The sequence below is a fragment of the Meriones unguiculatus genome, chromosome 11 (assembly GCF_030254825.1).
Source record: "Meriones unguiculatus strain TT.TT164.6M chromosome 11, Bangor_MerUng_6.1, whole genome shotgun sequence".
Classification (NCBI taxonomy): domain Eukaryota; kingdom Metazoa; phylum Chordata; class Mammalia; order Rodentia; family Muridae; genus Meriones; species Meriones unguiculatus.
In genome coordinates this window covers 95,757,876-95,776,629 of record NC_083359.1, presented here as the reverse complement: position 1 = coordinate 95,776,629, position 18,754 = coordinate 95,757,876, and the positions used below count along the sequence as shown (strand labels likewise).

Genomic DNA, 18,754 nt, shown 5'->3' with positions numbered 1-18,754 from the left:
GCCAAAATAATATGCAAATATTAATCTGCCATATGTGGGGCTTCTTGTGAGTTATTCTCTCCAGAACTGTCAACATGATTCTGCCTCTCTTGTTATTCCTGGGTGTTTATTTTATTTATTTATTTATTGTGAATCTGTTCTTATTTCATTCTGTTGGGAATTTTCCTAGTGGATCGTACCTTCTCATCATGATTTCTTTGTTTACAGGAAATTTTGACTGGGTAGGGAATGACTTTACCCAGAATGCCGGCACAGGCCTTGTCATCAACCAGGCAGATGTGAAAGACAACAGGAGCATCATTAAGCAGCTTAAAGACGTGTTTGAGAGGGACTGGTATTCGCCTTATGCCAAATCCATACAGCCAACCAAACAACCGAACTGTTCAAGCCTATCCAAACTCAAGCCTCCCTCCAACCAACCTGCCACTTACAATGCCACCGGGAGGGAGCTCCTGAATGGAAAGCTCACTGACAGACAAGCAGGGCTTCAGACCTAACACAGGAAAGACTAGAGGAAAGACAGCGATTTACTACGTCTTTTTTTTTAAGGGGAAATAAAAAGCACACTTATTAAAAATGTTCTCTGAATGACATGTAATATCTAGCTAACAACATCTTAGCACCATATATTCAATTTAAGACTTTTGTATCTATGAGCTCTGACAGAGAATGTCACTCCGGTGTAGAAGTTAGTTTTTAACCTCTGCAAACAGATTTTACGACTCGGTTCTCCCGTTTCTTACTGGTTTTAGAACCTTTCCTGCTGGTCCACCTGCACTGGTTTTAAGAAGCCTAGCATGAGGCGAGCCCTTTCCTTTAATAGTGCTGAATTCCAGACTTAGAGGAAGGGGGTTGGGGGCGGAGACAGAGACAGAACCAAGCATCTGCCCTGATAAATCCTCTCCAAGACCTATCCAGGCAGCTGAGCACAGGTGCCTCCATCTCATGTCAGCCTTCAAGACTCTTCAGAAACAGCCATTGTTGTCTCCTTGTTCCTTGTCTTCTGATACCAGAGGGGTTTTTGTTTTGTTTTGTTTGTTGTTTTGTTTTTTGTTTGGTTGGTTGGTTTTTTTTTTTTTTTTTTTGTATCAGCCTGTCTTCTCATGAACTGTTCATGTTCTACATAGTCCCTGGACTCACCTCAGCCCTAGGTCAAAGTGTGAGAATATCTTTGGGAAAGGTATGAATTCCCCAGAATGTAAACAAAATGGAAATAGCAGGCTTTCATTCTCACCTCTCAACTACAATTTTTTCCCATCCCAAACTGGTTATTTTTAAAAATCACAGTCAGTTCTCTGTCTCTGTCTCTATCTCTCTGTCTCTCTGTGTCTCTGTCCTTTTCTCTGTCTCTCTGTCTCTCCCTTTCTCTCTGCTGTATATGTTTTTTTTTCCTGAAGCTCAGAAAAATGAAGTGCCCCTGCTAATATCCAGCAAACCATTAAGTCTGCATTTGGAGAACAAAGCGGTTTCACATTGTGCTTGGTTAACAGTATTTTAAAGGAAAGGTCTCTATGCGTTGGTGGATTTTAATTTATTTAGAATTATTATGCTGTTAAGAGTATGCCAGCAAATGTTTATAACAGAGCTATTTAATATACTTTCTGCTATTTAATATACCAAATGCTTTTCAGACAAATGCAATTTAAATACTGTGCTTAACATATTTTACTAAGAAACAGAAATACTGGATCACTGTTCTATAATGTCATTGTGTGTTGTTTTCTACCTATACAATATATAATCCTGTATTAATGGAGACTGTTGCTACATGAGAGAGGTGTGACCTCTTCAGAGCCCAGAGCGAGTGGCCAAGATGCCCATGCTCAGTTTGGCTCCTGACACCATGCTCAGAGCGGAGTCCTTCACTCTTTGGCCTCGGGTTTCTATTGTTGACGTAGGGACAATAATACTCACCTACCTCGCAAGGATGCTGTCATGGTAGGCGATGTTTATAAGTTGTTTTTGAAATCAAAAGAACTATATAAATGCTAAGCATTACACTGCATAATCTTTTTCTTGAAGTAATCTCTGTGGTATCCTGATAGAATCTATACAAGGTATTCCCCCAAGAATCTGAGGGGAAAATAAAGCACCTTCTATTTACAAACACATATGAAATGAATGGGGATGAAAGGGGGAAAAGGTTGGTCCTAGTGACAATTTGAATGTAGGTATTTGAATGGAACATTCTGCCCAGTCACCATGACATAAATAATAACACACAACTAGATGCTGTGCTGAAAATGGACCTTTAGGACCAGAGTGTTCATGTGTTTTGAGAATGAGGATGAGCGATCTCATTTATTTACTCTTATCTCTAGAGACTTAGTTTTAATTATGCCAAAAAGGGTTCCTTATTCACAGGTTCACTGAACAGAGTGGCTGCTCCCAATCCTACTGATTCCTCCAGTTTCTTTTCTGACATTTTCTCCTCTTACCTCACTGGGTGTCTAACCAAGTCAAGAGGGCTGAGAGAGTTATCTAGGCATGATGTGCATGCCTTTATTACCAGCTCTCAGGGGAATAGGCAAGAAGATCTTTGTGTTTTGGAGGCCACATAGAGAGTTCCAGAATAGCCAGGGCTACATAAAGAGACACTCTCAAACAAAGAACAGAACAGAAAAGAAAGGGATAGAAAAGAAAAAGAAAGGAAAGGAAAGGAAAGGAAAGGAAAGGAAAGGAAAGGAAAGGAAAGGAAAGGAAAGGAAAGGAAAGGAAAGGAAAGGAAAGGAAAGGAAAGGAAAGGAAAGGAAAGCCAGAGATAAAGAGACAGAGCATGCCAGGAGAAAGCTGTGATTTAAGAGTATCAGGATGTATAGACCGGTTTGAAGACTTTCAATGATACTTTTTGTTGATAATGTCCAGCCCATAAGATTCTAAGTATTTACCATATACTCCATCCTAGAATTGGGTGTCATCCTGGCAGTTGTCCAAAAGTAGCTTTAGGGATAATTTTTAAAGGAAGAAAGGCAATGAGAAGAGCTGCAGACAAACTACCCTCTTTACTCTTGAACAGACAAAGGGAACCTGGGTTGAAAAAGGGAATACAAGGGAAACGTAAAAAGTTGCCCTCCTTTTTGGCTTTGTCATTTCCCAGATGGCTTGCCAACAGTCTCATGAGACAAACGTAGGTTTGGTGGTATGGGTCCTTTCCCCGTTACTGCCTTTGGTATTGCGTAATAGGAAAACAGAACATTTTCATTGATGAAATGGCCATCACTGTCACTTATTCCCAAACCCACCAGCATAGCAGCTCTGGGCATGATGTCACAGGTTTTCAGCCACACGCCAGCATCAGCGGAACCCTCCTTGGCCTGGTAACCATGACTGTGCTCCCACAGCTAAGCACCTCACCCCAGCATGCCACACCATCCCTTGGCAGAGTTCCCTGTGTCATCTGTCTCCTGAGAGAGCATCCAATTCAGGAGACTCTTCTCTCTCATCTGGACACTCTCCTATAGGAGAGAACCTTTTTCTTTTAGACTTTGAGTCTGTGCTGGATAGATAACTAACTTCCACCCTTCCCCTTCCAAGTAGCTTAAGATGTATTTATTAAGACGGAAAGAACACAAGACAAAAACACTCTGAGACTACTCATAATATGGGGATCTAAACCCTTTGGAAAATATGAATAAGGGGCTCAAAAGATGGCTCAGCAGTTAAGAGCACTGGCTGTTCTTCCAGAGGTCCTTTTGTTCCATTCCCAGCAACGACCTGGTGACACCTAACAATAATAAGATCTGGTGCCACTTCTGGCCTGCAGCCAGAATACTGTATACATAATAAATAAGTCAAAGAAAAGAAAGAAAGAAAGAAAGAAAGAAAGAAAGAAAGAAAGAAAGAAAGAAAGAAAGAAAGAAAGAAAGAAAACAAGGGTGACTACTACCCTCTCCTTTTTCTCCATGACTATTCTGGGGGCTGTTCTGTAAGGGAATGGAGAGCAAACACAATTTGAGATGCATTTTGGATTTCTCCATTACTAAATACTAACTTAGTGCCTTGTTCATTCTCAAACACTGGTTTTCAAATTTCACCAGTGACCCACCATACGGGCCACATCTGCTCGCTTTGGAGTCCACTATGGCCTCAGACAGACCAACTGGTTGAAGCAGGCACATGGGACCCACAGTTTCCATATGCCCTACTGTTTTTTTTCCAACACACATAAGACATATCCTCATCAGTCATTGGCACACACTCTCCCATGCCTATCTTGTTGGCTTCCACTACATTGTCACAGGCTACTGACAGGCAAAATTGCAGAACTAGCAGACCACAGGGAAGAAATGGAACATGGAAGTTGTATCCACACTCTGCAAATACCATACTTTGTGGACCCAAAAAATGACAGAACTGAGGCAAACTGGAAATGCCCCCAGCTCCCCGCGCTGCCTTTAAGAAGTGTGTAGGAGATGCTGCCAAGGTCCTGTAAAACATAACGTGAAAATGAATATCTTTGATTCTGTCAGGCTCAGCAAGGGACATGAAAGATGTGTGGGAGCTTCTGCCTCCATGCTGCTCCGGGCGGTTTCCCCGGAATCTGCTCTGCTTTATGTCAGTGTGACACCACTCTTAGTCAGATGGTTGGATCACACTCTGTTGCTTGAGCTACCCTTTGAAAAGGATGTTTTATTAATGCGCAGTTACTGGCTTGTCAGAAGTGCTTCACTGAACCTGGGATGGGCAGAAGCTCATATCCCACCGACCTGTAGCTCATCTCAAGTGACTTCATTCATTCTGAGATTTCTATTTGCTTGTAGAAGATTTTATGGAACTAAGTTTTTATGGAGTGGGTTGTGGGGAGCAGAATTAAAAAAAAAGAAAAAGAAAAAAAAAAGAAAACAGACTAAGAATTTCTTGATAGGATCAGATCCAGGGTCCGTCTGTCTCAGGAATTCTATCCTTTTGAAATCTACATCCCCAGCTCCCCAAAGGCTTTCTCTCCAAATTCTATTACATTGTTTTTACATTTTAATGGGAGAATCTGCTTTCCCAGAACAGAGAAGTCTGCTCTATTCTGTCTGAAAGACAATTTGTTGTAATTATTCAAATTCCATCTTTACAGACGGCTCCATGGATGGAGGGTGGACTTTCCCCTTTAGCCCTGCTTCTTACTAATGAACTAGTGCACACTGTTGTAAATATTTTGACTGAGAACATATGTTGGATAAATTATTTTTGTCCCCTTATACCTTGCTAACCAAACAGCTGCCTCCCATTTCCTACCTGAATAACATAAGTAAGGCTACCCCCTACTATTAGCCTAATTTTTCCATTTGAAGGTACCCTGGACCCTTCCTATGACAATCTCAGGCAGTAGAGGTTGCAGGGTTGTGGGTAGGGAATGGAACCGTTTATGGAAGGGTATACCCCTAATACTTCATTTCCTTTGACTCTTTCTACATGAGAGCCCAGGGCCGTTAGTCACTTTTCTGTGTCTGTGATCATGGTCAATACAGCTTACAAAAGAAAGTGTTTACTTGGGTATAGGGTTGCAGAGAGTTAGATTCTGTGATGGTAGAGCAAAGACGTGGTGGCAGGAAGAGCTGAGAGCTCATGTCTCAAAGCTGCAAGCAGGAGGCAGGCAACACACGGGGCATCATGGGAGAGTTTTGAAACCTGTAGCCTGCCCCCAGTAACACACTTCCTCCAACAGGGCCACACTCTCCAGTCCTTCCCAAACAGCCAATGACTGGGAACTAAGGATTCAAATATATGAGTCTATAGAACCATTCTCATTCAGACCACCACACCGGGCAAACATTTGGACTGGATTGTTTTGTAAAACACTCTGATGAAACTGGTCAGGAAAGTGCGGTAGGAAAATACTCAAGATTTATTTCATCAAAATAGAGTCTGTATTTAATTTGGTTTCTCTACTAGGTCATAAGCTCCGTTGAAGACAGATGGGGGTCTCATAGTTCTTGTTTCTTGCACATCGACAGCTCAGATATTACTGAGAATCTATGCTTAGTAAATGTTACATTACGCAGTTCTCTGCTATGTGTTAGTCCGCACACAAGAGGTCCAAATGCTTGATTCCCTAAAGCCCAGCCCAGCATAAATAAGAGTGAAAAATAAATTTTTAGTGAATAGATAATCTTGTTAAAAGACTTCGCATACTCCTGGGATAATTTTAAGATGAATTTTAGCAATTTAAACCAATGCAATACATTACTTTTTAAATGGGGTTGGGTGGCTGAAGAGAGGGCTCAGTGGTTAAGAGCACTGTTTGCTCTGTGAGTTGCAGGTCAGCCTGGTCTACAGCTGGTCCTGTTCCAGGACAACCAGAGCTACATACCCACAGAGGAACTAGGGGGGTGGGGGTGGGGGATGTTGAGGTTTTACTTTGTGAAGATGTTGAGAAAAGAATAATCTCTGCATTGCACAAAGGAACACACAAAGTAAAATTCGTTCAAGGAGGTAATTTCTCTTTATAAGAAGGTTGTGCCGCAACCCAAAGCAGGCTAAGAAGCACACTTGCCAAGCTAGCTCCTTTTTCCCTGATGTAGATGATGACTTTGTCTCATCCTGTTGGTAAATTTGATCTTACAATCTGGCGAGACTGGACCATCAGCGCAAAGGGACAGGGGGAGGATCAGGATATATGGGCCCTTGCTGGACTGACGACTTTCGATAGAAAATATAAGCTGTTTCTTACAAAGGTAAAAAGGTGATATTAGTGATCAGTAAATATAAGTGAGATATTGAAATACAACACACTGAGATGGATTTATGAAAGCCAAAGACAAGCTGAGGCTCCTTTCTGTGCATTCCCAAAGCTCACTGGAGAGCGCTCCCCTTTATTCACATTCTCTCTCTATCTCTCTTCCTCTCTCTTTTCCTCCCTCCTTTTCTCCTTCCCTTCCTCCCCTCTTTGGGTTTTTTGTTTGTTTGGTTGGTTTGTTTTGTTTTTTTGAGACAGGGTTTTACTGTGTAGTCTTGGCTGTTCTGGAACTCACTTTGTAGACCAGACTGGCCTCAAACTCCGAGATTAGCCTGCCTCTTCTTCCTAGCACTGGGACTAAAGGTGTGTGCCACCACTCACGACTCCTACTCACATTCTTATTTGCCTATTGTTTTAGACACCAATGGATTCCAAGGTCAGCTTAACTCCGCAGTTCTCGACCTTTGCACAGGGTCACCTAAGACCGTCAGAAAACACAGATATTCACATTACGGTTCACAATAGTAGCCAAATTACAGCTATGAAGTAGCAACAAAAATAATTTTATGGTTGCATCACCACAACATGAGGAACTGGATTAAAGGGTCAGTTGAGAACCACCGGCTTAAATGGACACCTGACCACAATGAAGAAAGTTTCCTTACATTTGTTACTATTTTCGTTCTTGCTTAATTGATAGGTGGGCTTAGCCCTCGGGAGATGGCTTAGTAGTTATAGGTGCTTGCTGTCAGTCCTGACAACCTGAATTCAATCCCCAAGACCACAGGGTGGAAAGAAGGAGCAGATTTTAGGAAACTGTCCTCTGATGATGTGCATATTCCATGATGCCTCCAAAACAATAAACATAATAATATAAAATATAATATATATATAATAATAGTAATAATAATCTAGTTGGCATCTCTTTGAAAATTTTAGAAGTGTGGCATTTCTTTTTAAAATTTTTCTAAAAGTGTATTATTATTATTATTATTATTATGAAATTATGTGTATAGAAATTAGAAGTTCAGTGTCCACAGAGGCTGGAGGAGGGTTCTAGACCCTGAAGATCTGAAGTTACAGGCATTCCTAAGCCTGCAATGCTTGTGCTTAAAATCGACCTTGTGTCAAACTTGTAACCACCAAACCCTCATTCCAGGCTAGGCATTTCTTTCTTTCTTTCTTTCTTTCTTTCTTTCTTTCTTTCTTTCTTTCTTTCTTTCTTTCTTTCACACTGACATTGAAGTTTAGGGTGACCTATTCTCTATTCCTCACTCCAGACTTATATTCTGTTTTGTTTTTCTTTTGTTTTGTTGTTTAAGACAGGGTTTCTCTGTATAGGCCTGGCTGGCCTGGAACTCAGTCTATAGACCAGGCTGGCCTCTGCCTCCTTGGTCTTGGGTTTAAAGGCGTGTGCCAAACCGCCTGACTCAGAATTATACTCTTTATTTGTTACAATTTATTTACTCTGTATCCCAGCTGTATCCCCCTCCCTCATCCTCTCCCAATCCCACCCTTCCTCCCTCTTCTCCTCCATGTCCCTTCCCCAGTCCACTGATAGGGGAGGTCCTCCTCCCCCTCCATCTGACCCTAGCCTATCAGGTCTCATCAGGACTGGCTGCATTGTCTTTCTCTGTGGCCTGGTAAGGCTGCCCCCACCTCAGGTGGAGGTGATCAAGAGCCAGCCACTGAGTTCCTGTCAGAGACAGTTCCTGTTCCCCTTACTCGGGTACCTATTTGCAGACTGCACTGCCATGGGCTACATCTGTGCAGGGATTCTAGGTTATCTCCATGCATGGTCCTTGGTTGGGATATCAGTCTCAGAAAAGACCCCTAGGCCCAGATTTTTGGTTCTATTGCTCTCCTTATGGAGCTCCAGTTCCCTCCAGGTCTTACTATCTCCCCCTTCTTTCATAAGATTCTCTGCACTCTGCCCAAAGTTTGGCTATGAGTCTCACCACCTGCTTTAATACCCTGCTGGGTAGTCTTTCAGAGGCCCTCTGTGGTAGGCTCCTGTCTTGTTCCCTGTTTTCTCCATCTTCCGAGGAGGTCTAACCCGTTTGCCTTTCTGAACGACGATTGAACATCTTACCCAGGGTCCTCCTTCTTGCTTAGCTTCTTTAGATGTACAGATTTTAGTATGATTATCCTATATTATATGTCTAATATATACTCTTAACTATTCTTAGGAAAACACATATCCACGATTGCTGCCTTTACCAGGTGACACCTGTGCTGTCTTGGAACTGCCAGCAAGAGGGTCATCACTTGATGCAGATCCTCAATCTTGGGCCTCTGGAATCAGAAGACAAAATAAACCTGTTTTTCTTATAGAAACTGCAAACAATTGTTCCTGTCCCCATTACTTTGCCTCAGAAGACTGAAGTTTTGTAATTAACAGTGTGACTAAGTCTGAGTATTCACTGAAAACCACAGATTCTCCACCATTTTAGAAATGGTAGGATATTTTTTGGTGTCAGTCTGAGTGGGATCACTGTATTTTTCAGCAAAAGTGACTCATGTTACTTCCTGGCTAATGAATTTGCTTGCATATATAAGCCCCTCCAGCAACCTCCTTCCTGTTGAACTGGGCCTCCCTTGACCCTGATGAAAAGAGAATTCTTGCTGACTCACAGGGAATATTCACTAAAAGAAAAAAAAATCTTTTTTGTGGTTTTTAGGTGATTAATATTTTGAGACAGTTTACAGCCATCTATCTCAGTGTTCTACTATAGGAATAAAAACACATAACAAAAACAAACATATACATACATTACATACACATTACATATACACACATACTACACACACACCACACGCTAAACACAAACATGTGCTATGTGTACCACATACAGTATATACAACAGAGACTACATACAAACATACTACACAGACACACCATACATACACATATATTCATACACACACACTCATACAGAGAGAGAGAGTGAGACAGAGACAGAGAGAGATTTATTGTTGACATGTACTGATATGAGATTGTGTGGGATACTAAGCAAGAGTGATAGCTCAACGGTAGCCTATCTTACTGGTGGACTGGACCTCAAGTGGGGATAAACAATGACCAACAGTGAGATTTCTTCTTAAGAAAACTTTAATTCTGTCTTGAAGTCTCTCCATCCATAGGTCCAAGCTCTCACAGGTGCTTGCAGATACATTGTAACTGTGGTGGTTTAGGTGAGACTGGCCTCCATTGACTCGTATGTTTAAATGCTTTGTTTCCAGCTAACGGAACTGTTTGGGAAGGACTAGGGGGTGTGGTCTTATTGGAGGAGGTTGGTCACTGAGGGCAGGCTTCGAGGTTTCAAAAGCCTATGCCATTCCCAGTTAGCTGTCTCTCTCTGTCTACCCTGTTCGTGTAGATCAAATGTAAGCTCTTAGCCGTACTGCCCAGCACCATGGCTGTCTGCCTGCTGCTGGGATGCTCGTCACCATGCTCATTGCCATGATGATCATGGACTCTAACCCCCTAGAGCCGTGACCCCCAAATTAAATACTTTCCTTTATATATTGACCTGGTCATTGTATCCTAGCATAGAAATAGAAGAATAAGTAAGAGAGTTGCTTATAAACTTCCTTCACTTTTAAGTGTGTGCTCACTCATGAGAGAGACAAAGCTAACTCTAGGGCCTCTGATCTTCCCAACCTCTAACCAAACTGAGACGGAACAAATGTGTCAAGAGCTTACCAATACTTCCTCCATCTCTTCCAAGTCACCTTCAAGCCCACCTTTCTTTGTCTGGCTTCTAAGAACTATTTTTACCTCTTTTTCTGACAAAGTCTTATAAACTCCTTACTTACATCAAGTATTCAGCACATTATTGGCATCTTCTGTGCTTATTTAGTCATTATAATTTATACTTAAAACCATTGTCTAAACTTGCCTCACATCTGCCTCTACTTAACTCTGTGTGTGGTTTGTGCTTCATTTCCATCATAAGAAAAGTAGTGGCTAAGGCTTTAAGACTTCTAATTTATTTATCTTCCATTCCAACAATTTATTTTTTCTTTCTTTTTTTGTTTGTTTGTTTGTTTTGTTTTGTTTTTGTTTTGAGATAGAAGCTCACTTTGTCTAGTCTTGACTAACCGGGAACTCAGTATGTATACCAGGCTGGCCTCGAACTCATACATCTCTACCTGCTTCTGCCTGCTGGGTTCTATCCCAACTATTTCTGGCATGTAGTTATTGCCTGTGTGTGATTTCTGTGCTCTGTGCTTTTAAGGGGGAAAAGGGGAGAGAATAAAGAAAAGAAGAAGAAAGAAGGAAGTAAGGAAGGAAGGAGGGAGGGAGGGAGGGAAGGAAGGAAGGAGAAGGAAGGAAGGAAGGAAGGAAGGAAGGAAGGAAGGAAGGAAGGAAGGAAGGAAGGAGACTTAACTGTATATTATGGTTTGAATTTTAAGTGGCCCATTGGCCCACATCTCGGGCACTTCTCTCCTGGCTGGCACTATTTTGAAAGAGTAGACCCTTTAATTGGTGAGTCAGTCTGAAGGAAACAAGTCACAGGGGTGGGCTCTTAAAGGTTATAATGTGCCATTGTTTCTGCCTAGCTCCTGCTTTCGGATCTGCCATCGTGGGACCAGCCAGCTAGTGCTCCCTGGTCCTGTCTCCAAGGCAACAAACAGCCTTGTTTGTTCTGCCTTGTCCACACAACCCTCAGAAACCACCAGCTAAAGTCAGTCCTCCTTCCCACAAGGAGCTTCTGTTGGGTATTTTATCACGGTGACACAAAAATTACTAACACACTCTGGTAAAAATTAAATTCAGGACTGGAGATGTAGAAACTAAGAGTAAAAATCCCAACAACAATAATTAGAGAATATGCCTACTAGCTTTAAAGAATTAAGAATAGAACGCAGCAATGGTGGCAAACGCCTTTAATCTCAGCACCAGGGAAGCAGAGCAAAGCCTTTAGCAAGCCAGGGATGACTATTAACAGACAAGAAGGACTATCCTGGAAAATGTAACACCTCAAAACTGTAAAAGGTGCATGGGTGACCAGAGGCGAGAAATAAAAACTGAGCATTATGAAAAGAGAATGGATGAAGATGTCGACTCAATAGAGATGGCCATGGAACAAATGGATGTGAGGGTGACTCAGACAAGCCCTTGGATCCTATGAGTTATGAGTTTTCTCTTTTCATTCAAGTCATATTTGGCTTCAACAAAAATACATACTGTGAGCCTGAGAGAAGCTTTGGCAGGTAAAGGCAATTGCTGGCAAGCTTGACGGCCTGATTTCAATGCCTGGAACTCACATGGTAGAAGGAAAGAATTGGCTCATGCAAGTTGTCCCTTGACCGACACACACACCTTAAATGAGAATGTAATTTAAACATATTTTTAAGTTGGTCTTAAGAAGAGTGGGTTTGTGGTTCTGTCTCTACCCTGAGAATTATTGACTCTCTTGAGTGGTAAAGTGAGTCAACTGAGAGGTTCAACTGTGGTGTTTCCATCATGGTCATGCTTAGAAATCATGCCCAGTTGACATCCTTAGACACTAGGCTAGTAGAGCTCAGAAGTGCCTGGTAGCTCTACAAGGTAAACCTTGAACATCAGTGTCTGGTTCCTGGAAACTTCATAGAAAATGATTTCTCAGTAAATGGGAATTTAAATTTGGGATAGAAGTCTACAGAGAGAGAGTTGGGGTGTGTCTTTGATGTAGAGCACTGGATTAATGTGGCAAGGCTCTACCCAGGTGTCAGTAGTCAGATAGAACCTGAGTAATGGGTGACATATTTGGCCCCTCCCCTCACTCCTCCACCTCATCCTCACTCCTTTCCACTTACAGTATTATTTGCTTTATTACATCTCCATGTTGTATTTTCTGTTGACACCTGGTCCTACAACAACTGACACCTGCTTACCTCGGGTTCCAAACACCTGCTCATCATCCCTGCCTTCCTTCCATATTCCTCCAGACAGCATATGCTGCCGTACATACCACCAGGCTCTTCCGATGTGGCTTCACCACATAGCTTCCCTCAACACAACAGGATCGGGGCAGAAAATAGCACCATTCATCTCTGCTCAGGCAGGGTTCATTGAGCATTTGTGGGGTCATAAGAGCGACAAAGACTAGAATTGTAGCATTAGAATAGACTTGGATATTGGATCTGCTACTCAGGGAATGTGTAGGGCTTGGGCATAGTAACTGACTCTGAACCTCTCCTCCCACACCTGAAATAAAGGCATCGTGAGAGACCTACTGCAGGCTCAATCATGGTCTGGCATCAGTCTTGTGGGATAACAGCATGCAGCTTTCCTGAGACCACACAATAGTCCTCATGACTAAGTGGTTTTTGTCTACATATCTTCCACCGTCATTCATCAACAAACACTCCGATTCTGTAGACAAATAGTCACTCATCTATGATCAACTTTCCCGGTTTCTTTTTTCAGGGGATAGTTTGTTTCTAAGGAATTATTGGCACTTCATTTATTAAATGTTTGTCCTTCACTTTGGTGTCAATTTCCATGTCATTTTCACACGTGAAAGAGCAATATCAACCCCACTTAGCCAATGCTGTGGCAAGTCTCCTTCTGTGCTTCAGTGAATTGGCATACACTGTGTCCCTGGTGTCATTTGTTAGCTCTGTCTCTAGGCCAAGTCCTGAAACAGGGAAGCATCATGGCGGATCCTGTCCCTTTGTCGAGGTTAAGAGTTACTCTGCATCATTACCTAGCAGTAGAAGCTTATTCTGCTTCTTCTCTCCCTTTCTTATCCTCCCACCCTTTCCTATTCCGTGGAAGTGAAGTGGAATGGGGAAAAGAAAACAAGAGAGAAGATGACACTATTTTAACCTTTTGCTATCTGTGCCTGATTCCCTGCCAACGCTGTTCAACTCTAATTCAGGAAAACCAAGAATTCTGAGCTTCACGGGACACTTTAATTGGATCCAACTAGTCAGAACCCCTTTGCAAATACCCAAAAGTGTCCCCAATTGGACACTTATCCAGAGTGGCGAGAGTCAGGGTCTCTTCTGGAAAAAAGTGACAGTTAAAGCACAGTCCCTCCGCCCTAGACCATGCTCTGTGAGTCCTGACATGTACACCCACTTCGAACATGCTCTGAGTAGCAAGGCTGGAAATGAAGATAGAGCGTGCCCAGATATGCAAAATAATCAGGTGCAGGGGCCGCGTGGCTTTTGCACATACCCGAAAACCCTTACTTTAAGCAAAATACGCCACATGCAGAAAGATAAACGCCGTATGCTTAGGGCTGGAGGGATGGCTCCGTGGTTAAGAACAGCTACCATTCTTGCATCGGACAGTTCCCAGCACACATGTAGTGGCTCACAAACATCCATAACTCCTGTGCCAGGGGAGCTCATGTTCTCTTCTGCCCTCTGCAGGCCCAGGCTGCACATAGTAGATAGATAGAAGGATAGATAGATAGATAGATAGATAGATAGATAGATAGATAATAGATAGATAGATGGATGCAACCAAAACACTCATGTAAATAAATTTTTTAAAATAAATTTTTATAAATAACGTATGCTCATATATGAGGGATACTTTAAGAATGCAAATAAATTCAAAACAGGGAGAAAAGAAGCAAAAAAATATTTTAAAATATAATATTTCCTAATTTGTTATTTGGATTTCCCACACTAAACCACAATATATCACAGGAAAATTTTTTGCGATCTTTGTACATATGAAGCATTCTATTGTACCAAAGCTTTGCCAAACAGTGAAGCAGAGAGCAGAATTTAGTACGACTTTGAGATGCAGTGCTTTTGCTAGCTTTGATTTTCTTAAAATGCCACATTTTTACAGTACGACAGACCATAACACTATTTTTGTGTCCGTGCAGGAACTGGGCCAGTATCCACACACTTTATTTTAATAACCTACTATATAATAGTTGTTAAAATCTATTACTGGGTTGTTCTGATGGAAAAGTTCTAGAAATGTGTTTCAAGAAAAGAATTTCTATTTCCTTCTTTGAGAAGGAACTGCAGACTTTCGCATCACATTCATCTTCTATAGTGAAAGAAGTTGGATATTGAGCACCTCCCTGTGTCAGGGGCTGTGGAAAACAGCTTTCCTTTCTTTCTTCTTTTTCTTTCTTTCTTTCTTTCTTTCTTTCTTTCTTTCTTTCTTCCTCCCTTTTTCTTTATTCCTTCCTACCTTCCTTCCTTTTTTTTTACTTTTGTTTTTTACTGTTTTTGTTTTTCAAAACAACGTTTCTTCTGTGTAGCCTTGACTGTCCTGGAACTCAGTTTGTAGACCAGTCTGGCCTCGAACTCACAGAGATCCACCTGCCTCTGCCTAAGCCTCTCCAGTGCTGGGATTAAAGGCGTGCACCGCAGCCTCCACTGTCACCACCACCACCTGGCAGAACACAACATTTCAAAGGATGCATACAGAAAGAAAAGTAGCCTTGGTTCCCATAGTAAGAAAACCATGAATGCTTGCTGTAGCTTTAACACTGTGTGAGTCCCCTTCCTGACCAATTGAGAACCCAACACAAGCATTTCTGTTGGTTCCTTTCAGTCCTCAGTGAGTCTTGGCAATCCTGTCCATTCTTACAGTAGACAGAGAAAAGGAGGCTCACTTAACAGATGTGATGGAACCCAACATGACCTGCAGCCTCTCTTAACCCAGAGATTGCATCTCGAGTCATACTTGGGGGCGGGGTAGACCCTTGGACCTCTGTTTCAGTGAACGACTGACATAACTATGTGTGCACTGTTAGCTCAGAAGGTCTGACCTAGTTTTAGGAAGATGCCCTTTCCACCTGGGACACTACAGCAAGTGGATAACAGAAAAGGCACTGAAACTTCTTCCTCATATCTCTGAGGCCTGGAAAGCCCCAGCTCAAAGTCCTGTCAGATTTGGTGTATGATAAGGGCCTGCAGCCTGATTCTTAAGAACATGGATCCCGTGTATGTTAGCTACTTGTCTTGCTGTTGTAATAAACGCAACAAATGCAACTTAAGGTGTGAAGGGCTTTTTTAGCTCACAGTTCCAGGGTGCAGTCCATCCCTGCGGAAAAATCATGGCAGAAGGAGCTTGAGGCAGCTGGTCATGTTGTGTCCACACTCAGGAATCGGAGAGTGGCAAATGACTGCACTTAGATCATTCTCTCCCTGTAAGAAAATCATTGTATGTGACTCTGTCCTAACTTATGCGGTCTCGGGAGGGGTACAGTATATATCAGGGAAAGACTGGGGATGGAGGTGCCATCCATAAGGCTATGGGAAAGCTTTCATGTCTGCTGGGTAAAAAAAAAAATTGGGGTGGTCTTTTGTGTGAGGAACACCCACAGCCCTGTAGATCACCCCTCACCTATGGTCTGTAAGAAAGCCCAACAAACCCAACTGCTCCCCCAGAATGAATTTTACTGAGCTTGTGCCTTAGTTTGTCATCAAAACTCTAACTAGAGAGGTAGATGTTGTTGATGAATCCCTTGGGAAGAACTTTTAGCTGCATGGGGGCAGCTTAGAAGGTGACAAGAGCTTTAAAAAAAAAAGTTATGAGGTTTGAACCCTAGTAAAGCAAAAGCAATATAGTTCTACAAAACAGTGAGAGGCACCAGGGACCCCTCCCTCCACCTCAGGAGGCCACAGCAAGAAGATGCTTCTGTGCGAACACAGGGCTCACCCATCACCAGCCTGATCTTCTATGTTTAGCCTCCAGCAGAGAGAAAGAGACATTCACTTTGCTTGGACCATCCAGCCCATGATATCTTATGTCAGTCCAAATAAAAGGTTAAAGGGAAGAATTTGCTTATAATGCCAACTGCAAGTTCAGGGATTTTCCGAACCACGCTCAAGCTCAGAAATTCACAGAACTCAGTGAAAGAGATGATGTCTATGTTATTTGTGCAGGGGTAGACAGGAATTAAAGTCGACCAAAGGAGGAGACACATGAGGTCTCTGGAGAGAATGCATGAGATTATTTTGCTAAGCCGTCTATTATATCATGGCAGAAGAAGGAAGAGAAGAAGGAGGAGAAGGAAGAAGAGCAGGAGAAAGAGAACTGCATGAAGCCATCAGCATCAGGTGATACTGACAAGTGAGAATGGAAGAGACAGAGGAAAGAGGGACACTTGCTTTTTGTCAAGCAGCTTTGCATTATTCGGCTGATTATAACAAGCGTGTACAGACCCTTCCCCAACACATTGTTTCAAAACAAAAGTCCCAGAGCTGAAAGAGGCTGATGGAAGAGAAGGACTTGCCTACTGTGCATCTATGGCTTTTAACTCAACATTCTCTGATGCCAGGAACCCAAGTTATTATCAGCTACTCTCCTGGAAGATTTATGATCTCCACTGCTCAATGGCGTGTAGCAACTATTTACTCAGAGCGACTAGGAGACAAATGAGGGAAGAAAGCCTGCTTGTCGGATACGACAGATTGGTACAAGAAATGACTTTTCCTGTCTACTAGCTACCCTACCTTGAGCCTTGCTGCACAGCAAAAGGGCACATTTACTTCACTATATGTGCACCAAGAGGGTAGTTCTATGTGTACTGGTATTCAGATCTGAGAAAAAAAAGTCTACACATAGTACTACAGTGCATTCTAGAGCTTCCAAAGTATTTTCACACATTTTATGTCAGTGACCCTCATGAAAATCTATGACATATATTCAAAGACAGACATGATTAGTCAGCATTGGCCATACTGTTTTGTGTATCGAGACCAGGAATGGAATAGGGGCCTGGAGACATGGCTCAGGGGTTAAGAGTGTTTGCTGATCTCCTAAAGAACCAGAGTTCAATTCCCAGTACCCATATCAGGGAGCTCACAACTGCCTGTAACTCTAGCTCTAGGGGATCTGATGCCTTCTGGCCTCTGTGGAAACCTGTGTATACCCATGTGTCTATACCCAAACACACAGACACACACACTTATTTATTTAGTTAGTTATTATTTCATTCTTTCTTTATTCTTTCTTTCTTTTGAGACAGGGTTTCTCTATGTAGCCTTGGCTGTCCTGGACTCACTTTATAGACCAGGCTGGCCTCAAACACACAAAGATCCTCCTGCCTCTGCCTTCCTGGGTGCTGGGATTACAGGCGTGTGTCGTCGCCGTTCCTGGCACAATTTTTTTTATATTTTTGTTATTATTTATTTACACGTACATGTATATGTGTGTGTATACAGTGTGTATACAGGCATGTACCTGAGGTTAGGAGCATTCCTTGGAGCTGGAGTTACAAGCAGCTATCTGCTTGATGTGGGTTCTGGGAGTCAAACTTATGTCCTCTGCAAGAGCAATACAAGCTCCTAATCACTGAGCTGTCTCTCCAGGCTCACAATTTTTTTTTTTTTAAGATCATGAATTGTGGAGAAACTAAATAAGAAAAAGAATATGTTGAGGTCTTTGATCCACTTGGACTTTAGTTTTGTGCAGGGTGATAAGTATGGATTTATTTGCATTTTTCTACATATAGACATCCAGTTTGACCAGCACCATTTGTTGAAGATGCTGTCTTTTTTCCATTGAATGGTTTTGGCATCTTTGTCAAAAATCTGGTGTCCTTAAGTGTGTGAATTTATGTCAGGGTCTTCTATTCAATTCCATTGATCCACCAGTCTGTTTCTATGCCAGTACCATGTAGTTTTTAGTATTGTTGCTCTATAGTACAGCTTGAGATCAGGGATGGAGATACCTCCTGAAGATCTTTTACTGTAGATAATTGTTTTAGCAATTCTGGGTTTCTTGTTGTTCCATATGAAGGTGAGAATTTTTCTTTCAATGTCTGTAAAGAATTGTGTTGGTAATTTGATGGGAATTGCATTGAATCTGTAGATTGCTTTTGGTAAGATCTTCAACATAAAACCAGACACACTAAACGTCTTAAAAGAAAAAGTGGGAAAGAGCCTTGAACTCATTGGCACAGGAGACAACAGAACATCAGCAGCACAGGCTCTAAGAGCAACAATCAATAAATGGGGCCTCATGAAACTGAAAAGCTTCTGTAAAGCAAACGACACTGTCATCAGAACAAAATGACAGCCTACAGATTGGGAAAGGATCTTCACCAACCCTATATCTGACAGAGGACTAATATCCAGTATATATAAAGAACTAAAGAAGTTAAACAGCAA

General features: G+C 42.1%; 1 protein-coding gene across 5 annotated transcripts in view; it reads left to right on the top strand.

Annotated features, from left to right (window-relative positions):
• Pld5 (phospholipase D family member 5) overlaps positions 1-3,777 on the top strand; it is a 331,271-nt gene extending 327,494 nt beyond the window's left edge. For 3 of the 5 annotated variants that reach the window (XM_060364739.1, XM_060364742.1, XM_060364741.1), the window contains exon 10: positions 208-3,774. In XM_060364739.1, the coding sequence (XP_060220722.1) occupies positions 208-497 (290 nt within the window). In that variant the 3' untranslated portion in view covers positions 498-3,774. Of the gene's footprint in view, positions 1-207 lie in introns of all 5 variants that reach the window. The other 2 variants (XM_060364743.1, XM_060364740.1) reach the window with 2 other exon arrangements.
• Positions 3,778-18,754: the final 14,977 nt, after the last annotated feature.